Below are 25,327 nucleotides of genomic sequence, written 5' to 3' on the forward strand. Positions count from 1 at the left end.
TTACGGCGAAAATATCACCATATTAAAATCAACCCATAATGATTGCTGCCACCTAGCGGATCTTTACGGCGAAAATATCACCAGATTAATATCAATCCGCAGTGAGCAGTGCCATCTAGTGGACCTTTACGGCGAACATATCACCATATTAAAATCAACCCATAATGATTACTGCCACCTAGCGGACCTTTACGGCGAAAAACCTTATTAAAGGGAGCGTATGCCACCTAGCGGGAAAAATATAACCATTCGCATAAGGTACAAATCTGTTTATTTTAAAATCAAGTCTACCAATGGGCAAATGTGAGCAGCATCACGAGCCATCAGCAAAAGATAGGATGTGGGCAGGGCGGGAGAGGCATCAATATTATTAAAGCCCGTTAATAATAGCTATTCCTAGACGCTCTTTACACCCCCCCCCCTCTTTTCACCTTACGCCTAACATTATTCTCTCATCTCTCTTATTTTTATGTTGTGATAATGGAGAGACTCTTTATACCGGTTTGATCGTGGCTCTTTCGCACCCCTCGTCCGCGATAATTCCCTTCCTACCCCCCTTCTTCTAACAGGTGTCCCGAACTACATGATTTCGCCCGTTCCGACCACCGTACCCTCCGGATTTCACGCGCCTGTAGTCGACCTCACTCGTAAAAAATACGAGGTGGAGATAGATTACGCCCCTTGTTGGTGAGCTTTGCCCCAATCCTACTATTCTCTATTGCTATTTTCGGTTTTTTCTTATGTGTAGTAAATATTATATTTCTTTCTAAATTTTTTAATAAGTATCCTGAACCCATTTTTTGTATCAATAAGTATGCTGAACCCATATTTCTGTACTAATAAGTATACTGAACCCATTTTATGTATTAATAAGTATCCTGAACCCATTTTTTGTATCAATAAGTATGCTGAACCCATTTTTTGTACTAATAAGTATACTGAACCCATTTTCTGTATTAATAAGTATCCTGAACTCATTTTAGTATTAATAACTATCCTAAGCCCATTTTTTGTATTAATAAGTATCCTAAACTTATTTTTGTATTAATAAGTATCCTAAACTTATTTTTGAATTAATAAGTATCCTAAACTTATTTTTGAATTAATAAGTATCCTAAACTTATTTTTGAATTAATAAGTATCCTAAACTTATTTTTGTTTTAATAAGTATCCTAAACTTATTTTGTATTAATAAGTATCCTAAACTTATTTTTGTATTAATAAGTATCCTAAACTTATTTTTGAATTAATAAGTATCCTAAACTTATTTTTGTTTTAATAAGTATCCTAAACTTATTTTGTATTAATAAGTATCCTAAACTTATTTTTGTATTAATAAGTATCCTAAACTTATTTTTGAATTAATAAGTATCCTAAACTTATTTTTGTTTTAATAAGTATCCTAAACTTATTTTGTATTAATAAGTATCCTAAACTTATTTTTGTATTAATAAGTATCCTAAACTTATTTTTGTTTTAATAAGTATCCTAAACTTATTTTTGTATTAATAAGTATCCTAAACTTATTTTTGTATTAATAAGTATCCTAAACTTATTTTGGTTTTAATAAGTTTCCTCAGCCAATTTTCTGTATTAATAAGTGTTCTGAACCCATATTTTGTATTAATAAGTATCCTAAACCCATTTTATGTATTAATAAGTATTCTGAACCCATTTTTCGTATTAATAAGTATTATGAACCCATATTTTGTATTAATAAGTATCCTAAACCCATTTTATGTATTAATAAGTATTCTGAACCCATTTTTTGTATTAATAAGTATTATGAACCCATATTTTGTATTAATAAGTATTATGAACCCATATTTTGTATTAATAAGTATCCTGAACCCATTTTTTGTATTCAGGATTATTGCGAACCCATTCTTTGTATTAATAAGTATCCTGAACCCATTTTTTGTATTCACGATTATTGCGAACCCATTCTTTGTATTAATAAGTATCCTGAACCCATTTTTGTATTCAGTATTATTACGAACCCTTTCTTTGTATTACGGACTATCCGAACTAATCGGAACCCATTTTTGATATTTCTGACAATTCAGGCAAGACAAAACGTTTTCCTGTACGCGTCTCAATTACAAGTACGAGTGCCAAATCCGCCGGGGCGACCCGACTTATTCCTATGTTCCCCGAGACACGACCTGCATAAATTGAGAAGGAGGAGATAGGTCAAATTTACAGAAACACTATTTTGCTTCTCAACTTTTTTTTTTAAAGGAAACGTTAGATGGCGTCTTGTAATGTTTACCCGTTACAAAAAAAAATCGTTAAAAAAGCAGAACCTCGAAACCCACTTTATATAATAATAAAAAAACTCGATTCGAGTATACGTGGATAGTCTTTTGATGGCTTTAATAAAATTCTCTTCCCCCCATTTAGTATTGGCTGTTACCGTCTGAAATTTATCTCTTCAAAGACAGCGGGGTTTATCTGTCTTACGTTGCCTACAAATCTACTTTAATCTACGCTTATCGCGTAATTAAGTGGCAGCCCGGGTAGGGGGTAAAGTCTGCGTTTCTCGAATCACGTTGTACCTCGTGGTAAGAGGGGTACACCTTTATCGCATAGTGAAATGGGGAATATTTGACGCGCCCCCTACGACAGAGGATGCAGATTGCATACTGAAAAGAGTTTTATAAAGCCAAGGATTTATGAGATACCCTTGTAAACTCTGTTTATTGCTATAGTCAGGCGGGAATAACGTATTTAATCCTGTCGTGATGTTTTTAATGGGTCAGGATTTAAATATTTTATTAAATTTTTGCTCTTTCAAGGATTTAATTTCAATCGGTGTTTGGCCTGCTAGGAAAAATTGATTTATCACAAGTTTTCTGTGGATTCCAATAATTTATCACAATTATTCTGTGATCTACAATAATTTATCACAATTATTCTGTGATCTACAATAATTTATCACAATTATTCTGTGATCTACAATAATTTATCACAATTATTCTGTGATCAACAATAATTTATCACAATTATTCTGTGATCTACAATAATTTATCACAATTATTCTAAGAATTCCAATAGTTTATCACAATTATTCTGTGATTTACAATAATTTATCCCAATTTTTCGGTGATTTCCGAAGATATTTCACAATTTGTCTGTGATTTCCAAAGATTTATCTTAATGTTTCTGTGATTTACAAATATAAATCCAAAATTGTCTGTGATTTTTAAAGATTTCTCATAACTTGTCTGCGATATCTAGGATATTCGGTAATTTTAATTTAAAGTTAATTTATTTAATGCCTTTATTATAAAGCGTAGACGGTAACTTTTAGACTTTTACCAGTGGGAAGAGAACTTGCAAACTCAATGCGAAATAAGTGGTTCCTAGTGTCACCAGCTGGGATCGAACCCGATTCCTTTTGCTGCGACGCGAAGGTGCTAACCACCAAGCTTCAATACGTTACAATTCATTAGCTACTGAAATTAAAATAATTAAACTATTGTTAAGTACTATAGAAAACAGTACTCTATATCTACGAGTTTCATTTTTTTAAATAAGAGATAATCAGGGTTCATACACCTATTGGCCAACCGATTTCCCTGATATTTCCGGGTCTCCCACAAGCATACTTCCAGTACTCTTCGCGTTAGGATACTCCAAGTACATTTCACGTAAGCACACTTTGAGTACTCTTCACGTAAGCATACTTCGAGTACTCTTCGCGTAAGCATACTTCGAGTACATTTAACGTAAGCCTACTTCGAGTACATTTACCGTAAGCATACTTCTAGTACTCTTCGCGTAAGCATAATTCGAGTACTCTTCGCGTAAGCATACTTCGAGTACTCTTCGCGTAAGCATACTTCGAGTACTCTTCGCGTAATCTCGGTGTATTCCGCATAACGGGTGTACACGTTTGCCCATAAAAATCACGTATAAGGTCGAGGTTGAGGTTATCTTCGATTCTTCGCGTGAGCTTATTTCGAGTAGTCTTCTGGTTATCTCGGCGTGATCTGTGTACAAGGAACCTCTAACGTCGTAAGTGATCAGCTACTCGACAAAAGTGAACTCAAAATTCGAATCTAGGTACCCTTTTTCCCTTTGGCACTTTTAATAACTATGGTATAATTACTTCTTTTTGAAAAAACGCGTTAATGAAATGAAGTCGCATTTAACCTACTCGCTTTGAAACCGTCTTCGGTCGAGTCCCGTTCAGGCTAATGCAGCAACTAATTCAACTTATTCGAACTCTGACTATAGTCCCCTTTTGTTAATAAATTGATATTAATGCTCAAGGCCAGGTTATCGGGCCTGTTTTGGAGAGATAATTGAATTCTAGACCCTTTAAAACATATCCGGTTACAAATTGTTTAATGAAATTTAATTAATTAATTTAATTAATATTTTCCGATTCAAATTCTCTAACTTTCCCTGACCATTTTTTAGAGATTTTCCCAGACTATTTAAAGGTTGCAATTTGCGACTTTGTTAACTATATGTTTTACTGTTAATGAATTTACTTCTGCGTAAAGATACTTCAAATTATTAGAAGAGATCGATTAAAAATTACCAGAAAGTGTAAGGAACACAATTTGAAAAATGCAAGATAAATTTAGAATCCCTAACTTTCCCTGACTATTTAAGTAAATTTTCCTGACTTCTCCCGATGTTTTACGCTTTTTTTCAAATGCCCTAACTTTTCCCTGACTGTTAAGGCATATGTTGAAACTCCCTGACTACTTAGGCGTATTTTAAAATACCCTGACACCTCCCGATGTTTTACGCCCATTTTCAAGTTCCCTAACTATTTCCGATGTTTTACGCCCAATTTCAAATTCCTTGACTTTTTACGATGTTTACGCCCAATTTCAAATTCCTTGACTTTTCCCGACGTTTTACGCCCAATTTCAAATTCCTTGACTTTTTACGATGTTTTACGCCCAATTTCAAATTCCTTGACTTTTTACGATGTTTTACGCCCAATTTCAAATTCCTTGACTTTTTACGATGTTTACGCCCAATTTCAAATTCCTTGACTTTTCCCGACGTTTTACGCCCAATTTCAAATTCCTTGACTTTTTACGATGTTTTACGCCCAATTTCAAATTCCTTGACTTTTTACGATGTTTTACGCCCAATTTCAAATTCCTTGACTTTTTACAATGTTTTACGCCCAATTTCAAATTCCTTGACTTTTCCCGACGTTTTACGCCCAATTTCAAATTCCTTGACTTTTTACGATGTTTTACGCCCAATTTCAAATTCCTTGACTTTTTACGATGTTTTACGCCCAATTTCAAATTCCTTGACTTTTTACAATGTTTTACGCCCAATTTCAAATTCCTTGACTTTTTACGATGTTTTACGCCCAATTTCAAATTCCTTGACTTTTTACGATGTTTTACGCCCAATTTCAAATTCCTTGACTTTTTACGATGTTTTACGCCCAATTTCAAATTCCTTGACTTTTTACGATGTTTTACGCCCAATTTCAAATTCCTTGACTTTTTACGATGTTTTACGCCCAATTTCAAATTCCTTGACTTTTTACGATGTTTACGCCCAATTTCAAATTCCTTGACTTTTCCCGACGTTTTACGCCCAATTTCAAATTCCTTGACTTTTTACGATGTTTTACGCCCAATTTCAAATTCCTTGACTTTTTACGATGTTTTACGCCCAATTTCAAATTCCTTGACTTTTTACAATGTTTTACGCCCAATTTCAAATTCCTTGACTTTTCCCGACGTTTTACGCCCAATTTCAAATTCCTTGACTTTTTACGATGTTTTACGCCCAATTTCAAATTCCTTGACTTTTTACGATGTTTTACGCCCAATTTCAAATTCCTTGACTTTTTACAATGTTTTACGCCCAATTTCAAATTCCTTGACTTTTTACGATGTTTTACGCCCAATTTCAAATTCCTTGACTTTTTACGATGTTTTACGCCCAATTTCAAATTCCTTGACTTTTTACGATGTTTTACGCCCAATTTCAAATTCCTTGACTTTTTACAATGTTTTACGCCCAATTTCAAATTCCTTGACTTTTTACGATGTTTTACGCCCAATTTCAAATTCCTTGACTTTTTACGATGTTTTACGCCCAATTTCAAATTCCTTGACTTTTTACGATGTTTTACGCCCAATTTCAAATTCCTTGACTTTTCCCGACGTTTTACGATCAATTTAAAATTCCTTGACTTTTCCCGACGTTTTACTCCCATTTTCAAATTCAAAATGCATAGGAGGTTGGTGGCAAGCCCTTCATGCCACGCGAGCCAACAGCTCCCTACACTCACTATTACCGTTAACCTCTACAAGTTTTTATGGAAAGGTAAAAACCGAAGAACTCGACGGAAAACTCTTTTCTCCAGAAAGGAGAGAACTATCAAACTCAACGCGGAAGCAGTGGTTCCGATTTTTCACCCAGTGCCACAAGCGAGAGAAGATACTTCATTTTCTCTGCGATGCAAAGTTTGTTGACTATGAAAATCCCTAACTTATCCCTGACATAGTAGAAAAAAAGGGACTTTTATTTAAACGGTACATTTAATAATAATAATAATCAGCTAGGATAATACCCAAGGCACCACCTTAGGCCCAAGTCATCTAGCGACCTTTAATGCCTGTAAACAGGTGGCCGGGTTACAATGCGTATAGGAGGGTGGTTGCCACGCGAGCCAACAGCTCCTTACACTCACTATTACCGTTAACTTCTAGAAGTTTTTATGGGAAGGGGAAACTGAAGAGCTCAGCGGAAAACCCCTATAACCAGTGGCGAGAGAACTTTCAAACTCAACACGGAAGGAGTGGTTCCGATTTTTCACCCAGTGCCACAAGCAGGGATCGAACCCGACTCCTCTCGCTGCGAGGCCAATGTGAAGGAAATCTTACCTGATGTGAAGTAACGGTTTAGTTTTGTGAACTTGCACATCGCAAATGGGACAGAATTTGCTCGTATCCAAGTACCTGACAATGCAAGATTTGCAAACTGAAACGATAAAAAATCGACCATTTAAAAATTCACGAAGAATTAGACACACAAGTTAAGCCTACGCTAGAAAACGCGACAGGCAAACGTGTAGACGTTGCTTTACCGCGCACAGACTGTTTACTTTACACGTCCGGCGTGCGCGTTTTTTTAATCTATAAATTACTAAAAGGTTTGCTTCATTTTTATAAATAGAGGGGTTAAGCCACACTCTTTAAAACGTGAACGGCTGAACTTATAGGGGTGTAGATCGTACCCTATAAAAGCTACGCCCTACAAGAATTCTCCTACACGTTTACATCAAACAGTAGCAGTCTTTTTCATTAATATTTTAAAATTGTAAACTAACCATGGAACGGAATTTGAACATTAATTTTATAATCAAAACTTCAATTGTAAGATATATATTATACACTTTTGTATCAAAGCATTGTTTCAAATAGTTAATTTTCCGGGAAAATAAAATGCGCAAAATTTTCCGGAAATCGGAAAAATAAAAAATTAAAACAAATTACTTTTTAAGGGTTTTTAATTTTTTATCCATATAAAATGTCTAATATCAGTAAACATAATACAAAACATTAATAGTGTTACATTGTTAATCAGATTAAACTAGTCTAGAGGTTTAGTTTTACGTTTAGATTCGAAAAATGAGGCGAAAATGCCGCTTTATTTAAATTTGTAAACATTATATTAGACTAATCATGGAATGAAAATTTTTTTTTAAATACGGAAGATTTTCCGACTTACAACACTGTTTGAAATGTCGATTTTTTAAACGTTTCTAAAATGTGAGGACTCAATTCTAACGCTACTTCTCAAATATTCGAGTAAGAGGTACCAGCGTATTATAAAAACTTTCTAGAACAGCTCGTGGTCCCCCCCACTGGAATTGGAAAGCTAAATAAACAGCCAAAACTGAGAGACGTTGACGCGACTGTGAGCCTTAGAAAAGTGTATAAAAACGAATCTTACAGGAGTGCAAACACTCGACGATGGTGGTGGCGTCGATGAAGTACCCTCCGCACAAGATGCAGGTCAGGTTAGGGTTCAACTCCGTCAATTTGAGGCGCGAAGTTTGAAGCATGATCGCGGCCGTGTCGGGCTCGGCGGCGGGCGGCGGGCTGTGCCGGGAAGGGAGCGAGGTCTCCCGGCAAGCGGCGACGGGCTTCTCGGTCGACGTCTTCAGCGACGGAGGGCCGACGCTCTCCGGGATCGAGTCTCGCCGGTGGCAGCTCGGAGGGAACTCCGGCTGAGGGCCGATCGCTTCTCGCACTCCTGAAAACATCACCAAATTTATAGAAATTATTAGTTTTCATTCGATATTGGGAATTTGGGGTGGGTATCAGAGTGTAGGTTCTGGAGGTTAAATTGTCACTGACATTTCCCAATTTGTCCCTATGGTAACGCGGAAATTGGCTTAATAATACGAACCCCATCCCTGAATCGAAGACCAACTTTACAAGGACGATTTGGAGATTTCACGGAATCGTATTTTAAATAGCTCCTAGGTTTTCGACATGAGAGTTAGGCGAACCTTCTCACTTTCAAAAACACGTGATTACGTAGACACGCCCTCAAAATTCGAACGATTTCGTGGTCTTTTAAGTTAATTAATTGATAATATTATTAAACTTTTTTGTTAACGTTGTGGCACCTAGGACCAACAAACACAGCACCCCACACAAGGAGAACGCAACCCGTCAAAATTCGTGCATTTTCTCGCGTACAGTTTTCATTGGTTATAGGCGTTATATTAGCACCTGCTGCCGTCGGAAGGGGAAAATTCAGAAATTGTCTTCTCCCCCGCCCGTAAAACGTTCAGCGTAAAGGCTCGTCCAATGAAATTTGTACACAACACTGCGTTAGCGTGTTTAAAGGCTAGCTGCGTTCTCCTTGTGTTTGTTGCTCCTAGGTGGCACAGTATTTGAGTGAAATGTATATTGAGGCGTCAACATTTATTACCGCGAATAAACATTATGGCGATATTGCAGACACAGGGACGTTGATTGGTCCATGCATCTTTCGCGTGCTTTGTGCGAACTGGAGCAAAAGTGTAAATGTGACAGTGAACTGCACATACTCCAAAATATTTGTTGTTGTCGGGCAAAATAGCACACATGTGCAATTGTTGCATAAATGGAAAACTAAGGATTGAAGTATCAGATAAAATCGCACTTTCAACGTATTAGTAGGGCACGGGGATTTTCGAATATCAAATTTGATTCCAAAATTATTTTTGGATTGAAACTAATTGGATTCCAGTTGGATCCAAATTTTGGCATTTGACGCCAGTTTACTCCAATTCTGTCCACGTGCATAGTTCGGGTTAGTGTAACGTAGCCGGAGTTTTAAGATTAACAAAAGAGTAAGTTCGGAGTACACTTTTAATTTTCCCGATACACCAATAGAGCAGCTCCAAACTCGATTCTAAATTCCCTGACTTTTAGACCCATTTTCAAATTCCCTGATTTTAAGACCCATTGTTAAATTCCCTGACTTTAAAACCCATTTTCCAATTCCCTGACTTTTAGACCTATTTTTAAATTCCCTAACTTTTCCCTAAATTTCAGACCTATTTTTAAATTCCCTAACTTTTCCCTAAACTTCAGACCCATTTTAAAATTCCCTGACTTTCCCCTAAATTTTAGACCCATTTTAAAATTCCCTGACTTTCCCCTAAATTTCAGACCAATTTTAAAATTCCATGACTTTAACCTAAATTTTGGACCCATTTTTAAATTCCCTGACTTTAACCTAAATTTTAGACCCATTTTTAAATTCCTACATTTTTTTCAAATTCCCTGACTTTTCCTGGAATTCCATGGTTTTTTATGTACCTTGGCAACACTGGTATAAGTATAATTAACTATTGAATTTCAAATCACCGAAACTATTCAAAAACGAATGTAAAATTTGATCGGTCTGTTTTTAGCCTATACTTTGAACGATAACGCGCAGTCCTTTCACATGATAGGGGATAATCCCCGCAGATTTCACCGAATTTCGGATTGAAAAGAAATTCACAAAACGTCAGGTCTATAATATTTTTTTGATGGAAAGCCTTTGGAAGAATAGAGTATTTGGGGCTTTCGGAAGCAGGGTGACCATGTCGTATCGGCGGACACAATGCGCCCGAGACTACGGGCCACGTCTGAAGGAACTCCATTGATGTCGGATGGCAAAGGCGGGGAACTCAATTCTTATCGCTCTTTCTTGGCTTTGACGTCGAGTTGAGGACAGGGTGACGGGTTTCCAACGCGACCGGGGATATTAGAGGGGTTAAGACCCACGACGAAAACGTGTAGAAATCAAGATTGTCCTCGAATCGGGGGACCAGCCCAGGGCTTCCACCAAAATCTTTAAAAAAATAGGGAAAATAGGTCCTTTTTGCCATAAAAACAGGGTACCAAATTAATGTAAAACTAAATGAGATCCTTATTTGAATTAAATTCCAAAATTGACTTGGTATTTATTTTTTACAATTAGGGGATCTTAAAATTCATTTTGCGCGTGAAAATACGCCGCCATGTTAGGGTATAAAAGCGGGTAAATAAGTCTGCTATACCTCACAATCACTGTCACGCGCAAAAACGTAATTTTTTAATCGGGCAATTAATAGTCCATAGTTGATTTTTATTAATTTTAACTATAGGTGTATAATATTTTTACATAAGTGTGGCACTTTCTATTGTTTACATGAAAAAGTTTTACTGAGAGCTATTCACAAGACAGACTGCATTACGGGCTTCGTCAGCGTTTGGCGTCCGCTCGCTAACGCGTCGCAAGTAGTCTTTGACAGCGCCTCGCTAGGGGGAGATTTTTATCTTGTGATGACGTCACTCCGTTACTAGCTCTCAGTAAAATACTCCCCAAAATGACAAACTTATGGAACAATATTATAGACTTATGCTTTAACTTATCGTAGATTTCATTCTCCACCAATATTCTCCTATTCGGCTTTCCGTTGCTACTCAACGCGTTTTAAAAAATTTAATCTTTAGTCTTAGTTTCTTTTTTCGGTTTAGTCGCGAGCCAGATTACCCGCGCGGTACTGATGAGCTCCAACTAGGGCGAACCGGTCTACTGCTAAAAATTCTGGCTATTTTAATTGGTTTTTGACTTGAAATCTATTTAGTCCCGAGTTTCGCGTTTTAATTTTATCGTCGAAGACCTATTGGTATTTCGTAAGTTTTATCATTACTTTCAATTTGTTAGTCTTAAGCTTTTTTGCCCACTTTTTATTATGGACGTTTCTACCTTTTCGCGTATTTTAACTTTATTTATATTGTACAACCTAATCGGTCCTACAATTTAATAATGTTACCAAGGTTAAGGCGCTATGTTCGAACTATTTCATCGATAATCGTCAGAACTGACTATTTTGTAAACAGTGCTTGAGCAGATGCATATTAAAATATACTTTAGGGACCAATCCCCGATTTTAGGGTAGATTAGGGACCTTGAAGAAAAATATGGACTTTTAGGTATTTTAGGGAAATAATCTTAGATTTAGCAATTTTTTACTGATTACCAAAAATTTCCCCGGATTTTTTAAGATTACCATTAAAGATTTTCGGATTATTTTGTTGGATGATCAGTAAGAAATCTTTGGTGTTTGATCACGATTTTATGAAAAAAAATCTGATGTTTAAGATTCAAGTGTTCCCGATTTTTATGGATTTTTTAAGATTATTTTCAATTGTAAATTTCAATTAATTCCTAATATTTAGATTTTTTAATTTTTTTTGGAATTTTTCTGATTCTAAGTAATCGAAATTTTCGAAATGTACACAGTTTTCTTGAGTGGCTGCATGGCCCCTGGGTCTACACGTTTCCCCTACACGTTTTTTGGCGCGGGCTTAACCTTTCTATTGGCCCCGTTCTGTGGGAACTCGTACAAAGAATATGTATGTTTCGCTAGGTTAACGGGGGTACGTGTATATATTTTCAGTCAACAAGTGGAGGAATCTGGTGGTGAGAAGTGTCAACAAAAAACTAGTTTTTTGGGGTTTTTTTTTACGATTCGCTTCCCCATATAGCTCCCTAAACGGGACGTTTCTCGGCATGTGGTTCCTCAAGATTCAAGGTCTGTTTGGCATTGGAGTTTTGAATATTCAACATATGGAAGGGGAGGTTTAACTTCATCTATGAATATAAAGTCTGGATGGTGACGTAGCGATAAGTTGCTCACTATCCACTGAATATAAAGTCTGGATGGTGACGTTGCGATATGTTGCTCACTATCGACTGAATATAAAGTCTGGATGGTCACGTTGCGATAAGTTGCTCACTATCCACTGAATATAAAGTCTGGATGGTGACGTAGCGATAAGTTGCTCACTATCCACTGAATATAAAGTCTGGATGGTGAAGTTGCGTTAAGTTGCTCACTTTTCACTGAATATAAAGTCTGGATGGTGAAGTTGCGTTAAGTTGCTCACTTTTCACTGAATATAAAGTCTGGATGGTGACGTTGCGATAAGTTGCTCACTATCCACTGAATATAAAGTCTGGATGGTGACGTTGCGATAAGTTGCTCACTATCCACTGAATATAAAGTCTGGATGGTGACGTTGCGATATGTTGCTCACTATCGACTGAATATAAAGTCTGGATGGTCACGTTGCGATAAGTTGCTCACTATCCACTGAATATAAAGTCTGGATGGTGACGTAGCGATAAGTTGCTCACTATCCACTGAATATAAAGTCTGGATGGTGAAGTTGCGTTAAGTTGCTCACTTTTCACTGAATATAAAGTCTGGATGGTGAAGTTCCGTTAAGTTGCTCACTTTTCACTGAATATAAAGTCTGGATGGTGACGTTGCGATAAGTTGCTCACTATCCACTGAATATAAAGTCTGGATGGTGACGTTGCGATATGTTGCTCACTATCCACTGAATATAAAGTCTGGATGGTGAAGTTGCTCACTTTTCACTGAATATAAAGTCTGGATGGTGACGTTGCGATAAGTTGCTCACTATCCACTGAATATAAAGTCTGGATGGTGAAGTTGCGTTAAGTTGCTCACTATCCACTGAATATAAAGTCTGGATGGTGAAGTTGCGTTAAGTTGCTCACTTTTCACTGAATATAAAGTCTGGATGGTGACGTTGCGATAAGTTGCTCACTATCCACTGAATATAAAGTCTGGATGGTGACGTTGCGTTAAGTTGCTCACTATCCACTGAATATAAAGTCTGGATGGTGACGTTGCGATAAGTTGCTCACTATCCACTGAATATAAAGTCTGGATGGTGACGTTGCGTTAAGTTGCTCACTATCCACTGAATATAAAGTCTGGATGGTGACGTGGCGATAGTTTGCTCACTATCGACTGAATATAAAGTCTGGATGGTGACGTTGCGTTAAGTTGCTCACTATCCACTGAATATAAAGTCTGGATGGTGACGTGGCGATAGTTTGCTCACTATCGACTGAATATGAAGTCTGGATGGTGACGTTGCGTTAAGTTGCTCACTATCCCCTGAATATAAAGTCTGGATGGTGACGTGGCGATAGTTTGCTCACTATCGACTGAATATAAAGTCTGGATGGTTAAATTACTTACTATCAACTGAATATAAAGTCTGGATGGTTAAATTGCTTACTATCCACTGAATATAAAGTCTGATCTATTTAATTCTCTTCAGAAATGTATTTTTAAAATCAGCGGCAATGTTAGGAGATGGAAACTTCTCCCTTAATAGATATGTTATGAACTTCTGCATTTATTAATGACTGGCGCGATAGAAATAATATAATAAAAATTTTAATTAAGCGTGGGAAGATGTATTTCCACGGCTGATCAAATAGTAGCGTATACTAGACCGTCATCGTGGCATATTTTTGGAAATAATACAAGGTTAAACACAATCTCAATTTGTCACTAGATATAATTGAGAATTAAAAATTCTAATCCTTGAAATATACTCGCCTTTCTGACGGATAATATTAAATACGGAAAAAAATACCTTCTTAATTGTCTTTTGGAAAAAAAATGCAGTCATTAAGGGCTCCGAATTTTAACTCGTCCTTCTTTAGAGAATTTTGGGTTTCGGAAAGGAGCCAAGGTTCTTTCGACTATAATCGCCTTCCTACAATTTTTTACAAATTATCTAACGCGGAAGGGTAAGCTCCTCGTAGGCATTACTTGGCCGTCTCGTAGTTTCGTTGGCCTTCGCGCCCAACACGCTGCCGAAGACTTCATCACAGTTGCCAAGTGGAAGTGACGCCCCCTAACCCTAATGCGCGTAAAACTTGCCGAAAACGTCGCCCCCCTATGTTTTCAAAATCAAATTGTTTGACTATCCCTAACCTTTTTCAAGACCAAAATTAGATAAATTGTTCACTTTATATTTTAATTTGATCAGAAGTTTTATGAATTTACATAAAAACTTATATTTTAGTATAACAGGGTTCATACAATATTTCAAAAATCCTTTTCCCTGATATTTCCAGAGTAGTTTTGAATATTTTCCAGCCGTACTTTTAAAAAACATTAATATAATATAGTCCAGATTGAACGTATTAATTCCATACTAATTAATAATTTCAGCAATACTAAAACAAATTGCACATAATTTGGAGTTCTCATAATTATTTTCCCTGATTTCCCTGATTTTTCAGAAAATTTTCATTTTCCCTGACATTTCCCTGACTTTTTTGCTTTAAATATATTTCACTGATATTTAAAGGTTTTCACTGATTTCCATGGTTGTATGAACCCTGTATAAAGATGACTATCAAGTTATGTATTAAATATAAAAATATTGCATAATAATTATTATTATTATCCCAGAACTATAGTAAAATTATCTACTTAAAATTTTAAGTATAATTTTAAATTCCATGACCTTTCCCTGAATTTTTACAAATTCTTAAAATTCCCTGACCTTTAACTTAATTTTTACAAATTCTTAAAATTCCCTGACCTTTCCCTGAATTTTTACAAATTCTTAAAATTCCCTGACCTTTCCCTGAATTTTTACAAATTCTTAAAATTCCCTGATCTTTCCCTGAATTTTTACAAATTCTTAAAATTCCCTGATCTTTCCCTGAATTTTTACAAATTCTTAAAATCCCCTCACTTTTTAGGCCCATTTGAAAATCCCCTGACTTTTCCCTGACGCGTGGCAGCCCTGTTCTCAGCCTAATGATTGTTACCATTGGCGAGATTAGACGGTGTCTTCGAGGACCCTCCGAAAAGCCCGGTAGTGTGAGGAGGCTATTTTGGAGGCCACACTTCGCTCTTCTCACGAGTGTCGGGTATTTCTCGGGACGGGAGCCCCGGAATGTCTACTTTTCACCGGGGAAAGAATAATAATTATCCGGGACCAAAATGCTGAATCCCCAGACGCGTGCGTCAGCGGTCTTCGTTCTCGCGGCGCAGCGTTAGCCCGCCCATCCGCGCCGCCAGAAACAGATTGCCATCTTTTAGAGCTCTATATACAGTTTATACTTTTTAGCTGACTGTGGTATTTTCTTATAGCGGAAGCCGTGAAAACGTAACGAAGTCTTCTTGCCTGGATAGCTCACTTACTGTTGCGTTACTTGGAAGTTTTAATATCATAATATGGCGACATCTATGGACGTTTTGGAAGGTGGATAGTAATTAAATTTTGTGGGCTGATTTTAGAGCCCGTTTTGCACCCCTTAGAGATCTAATGCCTCGCACCCCCTTCACGGTTGCCACAGTTTTTTCACAATCAAATTCCCTGACTTTTCCAGATTTTTCCTGACTTATTTTGTGCCAAGATTTTGTATTTTTTTTACATATTTTAGAAAAAGTTTCCTATTTGCCTGATATTTATCTTATTTTTAGACTATTTTTAAAATTCCCTGACTTTTCCATGATTTTTAGACTAATTTTTAAAATTCCCCGACTTTTCCCTGATTTTTATACCCATATTCGAATTCCCTGATTTTTATACCCATATTCGAATTCCCTGATTTTTATACCCATATTCAAATTCCCTGATTTTTATACCCATATTCGAATTCCCTGATTTTTATACCCATATTCAAATTCCCTGATTTTTATACCCATATTCAAATTCCCTGACTTTTCCAGGAATTCCAGGTACCGTGGCAACCCTGGCCTTGTGTGGGCGAAATGAGGCCCTAGATAGGAGCTTGAATCGCAACTGGAAAACGCGAGGTTAGGTAAAAGCAAGTAAATAAGCCTACTAAACCTCATAGTTATTTTCAAATTGTTCAATTAGGTACTAAGAATTCATCTTTTGTGGATAACCTGTTACTGAAATGGTGTGGTTTTATACGCGGATAAATCTTACTTGAAGTAATTTCACCCACGTGGAATTGTTATGTATTTTTCAACCGTACAGTGGACTTAAATTTAAGCCCTATGGGCAGTGTCGAAAAATTACGTAGGTTTTACTGTAATTATAGAATTTAACTTAAGGGGAAGAATACAGTAAAAGCCACTTTTTCGTTCAAGCTGAACGTTTCTGTTTTAACAATTACATAATTGAATTATCTTTTTCTTGTTAGGCTGAACCTTCCTCTAGTGCTTAAAATAATATTTATAATTATAATATTAATAGTTAACGAGATATAAGGTCCTAACTAAAGGGTAGTTTGGGCGCTTGCCCAACTTGTTTAGCTCCGGGGGTCCGAATTAAAACGTAATAATTTAATTACTTTAAAATTTAAAATTGTCAAAATTATTTTAAGCACTAAACAAGAGGCTGTTCTACACTTAAATATTAATTTTATAAGTTAAAATACAAAATTAAAAGAGTTCAGCTTGAAATAGCGTGAAAGTAGACAATGGCCACTGTAGTCTTCCCCCTCAATAAAAATTCTTATTAGTGAAAAAAAATTAAATTATCAAGATCATTCCATAATCAAAACCGTTCTGCATATCAATTTATATAGCATTTAAACGCCTGTAATTATTTTTATCTAATTAAAACGAGCCTAAAGCCCTTTAAAATATGTGTTAATTATAAATAAATCCCCGTATAAAGAAATTAATTGCGCGAATTTTTGCGTTAAAACAAAAAAAGGCGACATTTGAGAGTGGCGAAAAGATTCCTTTAGGCGACGAAACAGACCGTTAAACAAGCCTTGGCACATCACCGCGTTCTCGTCATTAGGGGAAGATCATATCCTTTTAAGCAAACTACCAAGTTACATCCTCGGGGCGAAAGCCGGCTTGTTTCAGCGTGAGCGCTATTGGAAGGCCGTAAATCGGCCCGGTTACATTCGCTAGGGTCCGCCAAAGTAGTCACTGCCAAGGGGAGACAGTTTTCACTTTTGCAAGAATCCGCGGGGTGCTCGAGCGTGGCTGGGAGTACTATCTTCGCCATTCAAGTCAAAAATAGGATATATTTTCTTCCTCTATATGGATGGTGAGGTTTGGGTCGGTTTGCAGTTGGTGGTAAGGCTCGTTCGATGGCTGGGGAGGATGCGCGCTTGGAGACGATTGTCGCCGGTGGATATCGGAGAATTCGGGACACGCTCCGCTTGTTTAATAACCGATATTAATAAGGACTGGAACGGCTCGTTTATTCCGCGTAATCCGTGGGTAGTTTTTGGGGGAATACGCGAGATAATCACGTGGAAGTTTATGGGTTTATTAACAGCGTTGAATGGTCCTTTTCGATTAAGATATTGAGTTAACTCTTACCGAAATATAAGAAATAATTAAATTGAAAATAGAGACCAATGTTAACAAAAGATTAAATCTTTGTAGTTGATCGTTAAAAATAACGGTCGAAAAAACCATCGATCAGATTGGGAAAATATTTTGTCGGAGCCAACGTTTCGGTGTGGATACACAGAGCTATTATTGCCCTATTGTCTTTTTGTGTTTGAATTGGACAACTTTCGTTTTCACAGTTTTTAGATTCAAATTCCTTGACTTCCCGAGATCTTGAAGGCAAATTTTGACCATTTCTAATCTATATATTAGTAAACGTTTTAGCTTTGAAACCCAAATTAAATTCCCTCACTTTTATAGATCCAATTTCAAATTAGCTAACTTATACCTATGTTCGTTACTAGTTCTAAAAATATTCCGACTTTTACACCCAAATCACCCAATTTCAAATTCCTTGGCTATTTTAGGTTTTTCCGTCAAACCTGCAATGTAGTTTCTAAAGAAAAGCTATTGCAATTCACTAGAAATATATTCAATATGGCAGCTATGATTCAAAGACAGTAAGTGACGCGGCGAAATAGCCTTCTACTATCGACCGTTCTATAAAATCAGCTACGAGTGTGAGTTTGGTCAGATTTTCGACGGAGATAAAATTATTTATCTGGCAAACCTGCGCTCGGTTATAAAAAAAAACTAGTAATACCTCCAACAGGGTTGCCACAATATCAGATTCAAATTCCCTGTTTTCCCTGAACGTTTTAAGTTATTTTCCCAGCCTTTTAAAGGCCAAATTTAGACAGTTTTTAACTTGTACATTTACCAGAAATTAATAAATTTAATCAACTAATATTTCGGTATAAAAGTTATTTCAACGTTAAAAAAAAAACCTTTCAAGGATCTAAATAATAATAGCAGAATTTGCCAAAGGTCTACAGTAAAATTACCCTAAAAAAGTGTCAGGATTAAACTGAATTCCCTGACTTTTTACAAATTCTTAAAATTCCCTAAAATTGCCCGCATAAAGACCGAAAATAAGCTAAAAATTATCAACCACAAAATAGAGAAACTCGCTAGTTGAATAGTCTTTGTGAAATGTTTGGCAAGTTTTTCTTGGATTTTTTAGAATGGGCTATTGAGGTGTTAGCAACTGAGTGTACAAATTGCCACTCCACCGTAAATCACGTCCTTGGACATTCAACTCCGAATCAAGTATATTACTATAGGCATTTCACGAAGGCAGTAGAGCGAAATTTCAACAAAAAAATATATAAAAAACCGTGCGAAAAGTCCTTCATGGCGGCTATTGTAAGTTTGTCGGCGAAAACCTTGGAAACATCGCACGCCCACTTGCGTGGCAAAACATTAGGTACCTTCGGGGATAATTTTGTTGGGAATTAAAAAAACCGAAAACGTGTGAATTAATTTGAATTTTCGTCCATATTTTCGGAGGAGCATCCCGCTTAGACGAAACAGGACACGCAACGAGTACTCCGAACAAAAACCTCACTGCCGCAGTTTTTGCCTCATTAGGAGACACGGTCTTCTGGGACAATGATGGTACAACCGAAATGGGAACCCCCCCTCTCAGCGCGACAGAGAGGTTTACGCTTGGCCTGCTAACGTCATTCCCGCCGCGTAAATCAGACAGTGCCATGCCGGGGAGCCTGCTAATAGGCAAACCATATAATGAACCGCGTGTTCGGACAACGAAGTAATTTGATACTTAAACAGATACGCTTTCTTCACAACCGAATTAAAACACCATTTTATCGAGTTAAATCTTAGACAGGGTTGCCACAAAATTTTGAGATGAAAATTCCCTGACTATTCCCTGTTTTCCCTGACCATTTTAAGAGATTTTCCCTGACTTTTTAGGGCCAAATTTTTATATTATATTTGACTTTTATCAGAAGTTAATAAATTTAAATGGACTTATATTTAAGTAAAACGGTTATTGCAATGTTGAAAAAATTAGCCAAACTTTCAAGGAAATAAATGATAATCAAAGAATTTGTCATAGATCTGGTCTAAAAAAAAACCTTAAAAAAGTGCCAAGATAAAATTTAATTCCCTGACTTTTCCCAAATTCTAAAAATTCCCTGACATTTCCCTGACGTTTTAGGTCCATTCTTAAATTCCCTGACTTTTCCCTGTTTTTCCTGACGTGTGGCAACCCTGTTAGAGAAATAAACTACACGAATTTTGATTGGACTTTTGGTGGTTTCGTAGCCGCGCCGATTGTGGTGCCACGGTGTTCGATATTGGAAGGATTTCTACTCAAATATTAAACGCGTGAGCCTAAGCAATTTCACCCGCCCACCTGAATTAAAGGCAACAAAAGTCACATGATGACTGGGCCTAGGGTATTAGCCTAGCTGATTATTATTAATATCTTTAGCTCGTCATCTAAATTTTGGGTGGAAATGTTTCACGAGTATCTCGGTAGGAGCGCTGGCGGGTGATGCAATTTGATGAATTGAGTTTTTGTTCACGATTCCAGTTCTGTACTTTATTATACGTAAATTAAATCGAATTGTGGAAATCATTATATATTTTTAAATTTGATCGATGAATGTAAAAAAAAATAGAAAATGTTATTCCAATTTTCAAAATATTCTCACTCGATGTCTTAATTTAGAATTATAAAGTCTGATCGGATAAAATAAATAAAATCCACTGTTGCAGTTGAAAATTTTAGTTGATAATAACGTACCTAAGGTAACAAAAGTTGCGACAAAGGTACGAGCTACACCTCACTTTAATTTTATTAAAATAGGTGTGATCATTCTAGTAATGGCAGTCAGTAACATTTAACATACGGAAGATATGGTTTGAAGTACACCAAAATCGGTATGGTCATTCTAGTAATGGCACTCAGTAGCAATTAATGAACATATAAAAGATAGGGTGTAAAGTACACCAAAATAGGTGTGATCATTCTAGTAATGGCAGTCAGTAAGTAATATTTAACATACGGAAGATATGGTTTAAAGTAAGCGAAAAAAACTGTGATGATTCTAAAAAATGACACTCGGTCCAAATTCAACACGCGGAAGATAATGGAACTGACACACTTTCGGGAAAGGCAATTATAAACTTACGGTACTAGGGTATTAACTCGGCTCTGTTATCGAGTTGGAAGCCCCGCGCTCAGGGCCCAGGAGAAGTCATTTTTCACGGCCTTGATGCGTGCACGCGGGGTACCATTGATCTATTTGGAGCGTCCGGGCGGCGTGGAGGACCACACACAACATCCACCAACAATGTAATCACCGTGTCCCTCTGGCGGACGCTTTTAAGGAGTGGCGATCCTTGGTTCCCGATAATTTAGTAAACTAAACTAGAGGTCATCTTTAAAGCATTTATGGTAGACCTTTAACCTATTTTCAAAGTCATTTTTTGAAATACAAATTATCAAATACAATCGGTAAATGGATCAGTAACTTTCAACATTTAATAATAATCAGCTAGGCTAATACCCAAGGCACCACCTTAGGCCTAAGTCATCAAGCGACTTTTGAAGCCATTAATTCAGGTGGCCGGGTTGGTGTACTTTAAGCCACATCTTCCGTATGTATAATTTCCACTGAGTGCCACTAGGTCGTTAAAGTGAGGGCGTAGGATCAGCCCATGATAACTTGTAATTAAGTTTAATCTCGCGAGTGGTACTTATTATTTTGAGTTTGACGAAAATTCAACTTCACTCTACACATAATTTAATAATTACTTCGACAAACTAACACACTTATGGAGTATAATTATAGATTTATGATCAACATGTACATTATTCTGGGAATTGTCACTGTATCACTGCAACAAATTACTTATCCTTCGATAAATTAAATATCCTTTGATAAATTAAATATGTACACTATTTATCAGTAGAGGTCGGGGATGGTTAACTTTTATTCAAAAGATAAAGCTCTCAAAATTATTCGTAAAACGTTTTGATCAAGTAATTTATATTTCTGTATTATCCGATTAATTTTTTGATAAATTTGTAAAATTAATCGGAAAAACGACGTTTTTTTCGATAAAAAGCTGAAATTTTACGAATAATACATATTTTTTAATCATTTTCCGAAATATTAACCGGTAAATTTCTTTGTTTAAATTTTTTTCCCAAAAAAAATCAATTTAATCATGGATAATGATTAACCGTTACCGACCTCTATTTATCAGGGTTGCCACATTTTTTTTTTTCAGAATCAAATTCCCTATCTTTTCCAGGTTTTCCCTGACATTATCCGGAGATTTTCCCTGACTTATTTTGTGCCAATATTTGGTATTTTTTCACCTATATTTTAGAAAAAGTTTCCTATTTGCAACCGAAATTAAATTACCCTTTTTAGACTAATTTTTAAAATTCCCTGACTTTTCACTGATTTTTAGACTAATTTCTAAAATCCCCGACTTTTCCCTGATCTTTAGACTATTTTTTAAAATTCCCGGATTTTTATACCCATATTCAAATTCCCCGATTTTCATACCCGTATTCAAATTCCCTGACTTTTCCAGGAATTCCAAGTTTTCCAGGTACCGTGGCAACCCTGATTTATAGACTTATGCTCATAAAATATAAACCGCGTTGTTATCCGACAGTTCATTTATAGGCCAAGATACGAGTAAAGTCTGCGCGGTTGGAATAGCGAGATATAAACAGCACGTATAGTATAAAGAGGGGAGATCCGAGGGAAAAGTAATGAAAAATTTATTCGGGTTTTCTAAAAACCAACATTAAAAACGTGCAGCGTAAAAATAGCCGAAATTGAAACAGCGACAAATATGACAAAAGCGGGTGACGCGGACTGCATTTATAACACGAAAGCATAAATTACGCTAGCAATTAATATTGTCAAGTAGTAAATGCTAATTTCCTGACTGAACTTCTTTTCGACTGGGACTTGCACCCAATATGAGTGTGTTTGCCGCCAAACATGGGGTGGTTGATATTTTGATTTAAAAAAAAATCAATATTTGATTTAATGCGGATTTCTTATTTTATTGATTTTTTTTCTTGACACGATAATTTGCATGTATGATTAATGTAAACCAAAATTGAAATAAATCAACTTAAGTAAATGAGTATTTATAATTATTTTTCCCTTAATTCGAGTATTTTTAAAATTCTTGTTATAATTTGAAATGACAGTAAGCCTTGGTTATAAGCGAACCCGGGGTGAAGCGATTTCGCGCGCGTGAACCAAGAATAATCATCCGCGGTCCAAACTGGCATTCAAAGTTTTAAAACCGACCTAAACTGGGTTTTAATCTCTAGTGTGACTTCTGCTAACCACGTCCAGAATTTGTTTGATCACACTCGTGTAAAAAAAACGGTTCCAGAAGTACAACATTCGTTCCGAAATAACAACTAAGACACGCCAGAGATAGTGTTTATCTAGCTTAAGTAAGTCGGGCGTGACAGCTAAAACCTCCAAAAATTGAATTCCCGTCGAGCGAAGGTATAAAAATAGCGCATTAATTCTGTGTAACGGAGAGGGCCACATAGTTCCGTCTCGGACCCGAACCAACAGTCGGAGTACGTTTTTTAGGGTGGACAAGCGTCAAATAGCGTTCTTCCCACGCGTTGCATCCACTTCTTCTCCGAAAGGAGCCCCAACGAAAACAAGACTTCAGAAGTATTAGGCTAAGAATAGACCTTTTCCTCGGCACCATTCCATTCCCAAACGGATCTCGAAGCCGCGAAACGCGCTGGCCCGTGAAGGTGCAGTCTACAGAATTTCAATCTCGACCCGCGAATTCGTTGCTCCAAACAAAGCTCGTTTACAGCGTTACCAGGAGAATTTTTTATCCAAGTGCCATTGAGTCAAAATCGCCAGTGGCTGCGGTGTCGAATCCGCGCGGGAGTCGTTTACGCCCCAAAAAACCACCCGCTGAGGACTGTTCCATTCGGCGGACGACACGACACGGGTGGTGGTACGCCGAAAGATTTATTTCTTCCACCGGCCGCTATAGAGCGAACGGCGCTGGCGGCGCAATCCTTTACGCGACAGAAGTTGCGGAAAATTTAGAGAAGGGGTTCGCAAACCCACCTGCCGCCGTTGATCGAACGGATCGCGGAGACGGTGCCAACCCTGACCGATATTCGTGATGGAAACTTGTAGATCGGTCTTAAGGCGGAGACTGAACTATCCCGGCGGGTTCGCTAGTAGAGGCAGATGGTCCAATTGGTTTCGTTGATAAATGGCGTCTGGCGTGTTGTTATTGACCCCTGGAGCTTGCTCCTTTAACCTCGATGGTTAATTTGTACGAATGGGTGGCTGGAACCCCTTCGTCGCCAGAGACGAAAGCCAGCGAGATCTAATTCCCTGGAGGACGATTTAAGTTGATTGAAAACCTACGCCGCGATATTTCGTTTATTTTCCTTTCACTTCATTTTTCAAAGTGCTTTGCTAAAACGTTTAGCCCTTGCTATTTGTACATCGTTTGCATCGATTCGCGCGGTACCTTCCTAAGCACCCACACCGACCAACGATTGAACGTGCGTTATCTATTTACTGGCAGATCATTGATTTTTGTCTGAAAAGACTCGCGGTTTTTTTCGAATGGGCGTAGAAAAGGTCTAAAATAGACCCAGAGGATCGGAATTGATCCGCAACTATAGTTTGGTTTTAGTCAAATTTCCTGATTTTTCCTGACCATTTCTAGAGATTTTCACTAAATTTTTAAAGCGAATATTTTTTTACCTATATTTTAGTTTTCCATTTGAATCCAAAATTAAATTTTAAAATTCTCTAGCTTTTCCCTGGCCATTTCGAGAGATTTGACCATATTTTTTATGGGATTTTTTTACATATAATTTAAAGTAAATGCTTTCCATTTACAACTAAAATTAAATTCCCTGACAGGCCTGTTGCTGAGTCACACAGCAAAATTTAATGATTTCAGTGACTAAATATTTTAAAAATAGCGACTGAAACCCAAGGTTTTAAAAGTTAAAAAAATGCTTTGCCGCTCGAAAACACACAAGCAGACGAATTCAAATGCGCAGGCCACAGAATTAATAAATGGCGGAATTTTTAAAAAATATTATTTTTTTTCCACTAAATCACAAAGATTTATTTCAGTTTTGTTTTTAAATAGTTTAGAAGAGATTTTTAAGAAAACAAAGAATATTAAAAACTTCAAAATTCTAAAAAAAAAGTTATAAAATAGTGACTAAATTTTGACAAACTGACTTTTAGTGACATAATTTGAAAAACTGACTTACAGTGACATAATTTGAAAAACTGGGTTTTAGTGACATATTTTGAAAAACTGGCTTTTAGTGACATAATTTGAAAAACTGACTTACAGTGACATAATTTGAAAAGGGGATTTTGAAAGTAACTCAGCAATAACCATTTCTAGAGAATATTCCCCGACTTTCTTATTAGTTATAAAATTTCCCTGACTTTTCCAAGTTTTACAAGTATTGTGGCAACCCTGCCTATACCACAGATACAATATTGACACATCACAAATACGTTTATTTACATGATGAAATTTATAATTATCGGTATACAAGACTACAGATCAATTTAAAGTAGAATATCAAACACAACAAAAACCTAAGGATGCGGATTTTAATTAATAATAAAAACACGCTATATAATTTAATAAACATTACGCCACTAAAGAAAGAAAAAAAGGATCCATAGAAATCCTTGAGCGAAATTTAAATAGGCTAATCACCCCTCTTACGAAGTTGACTGAGTG

The 25,327-nt window shown here is 36.6% G+C and overlaps 1 protein-coding gene across 3 annotated transcripts in view; it reads right to left on the bottom strand.

The window, feature by feature from the left end:
* LOC149924971 (uncharacterized) overlaps positions 1 to 25,327 on the bottom strand; it is a 126,673-nt gene that overhangs the window by 36,596 nt on the left and 64,750 nt on the right. For all 3 annotated transcript variants that reach the window (XM_090161249.1, XM_090161248.1, XM_090161250.1), the window contains exons 2-3: positions 7,954 to 8,256; positions 6,882 to 6,978 (exon numbers count right to left, since the gene is read on the bottom strand). In XM_090161249.1, coding sequence (XP_090017375.1) covers positions 6,882 to 6,978; positions 7,954 to 8,065 — 209 coding nt within the window. In that variant the 5' untranslated portion in view covers positions 8,066 to 8,256. The remainder of the gene's footprint in view (positions 1 to 6,881; positions 6,979 to 7,953; positions 8,257 to 25,327) is intronic.

The sequence above is a fragment of the Leiobunum rupestre genome, chromosome 10, assembly GCF_980474605.1.
Source record: "Leiobunum rupestre chromosome 10, qqLeiRupe1.1.hap1, whole genome shotgun sequence".
NCBI classification, from domain to species: domain Eukaryota; kingdom Metazoa; phylum Arthropoda; class Arachnida; order Opiliones; family Sclerosomatidae; genus Leiobunum; species Leiobunum rupestre.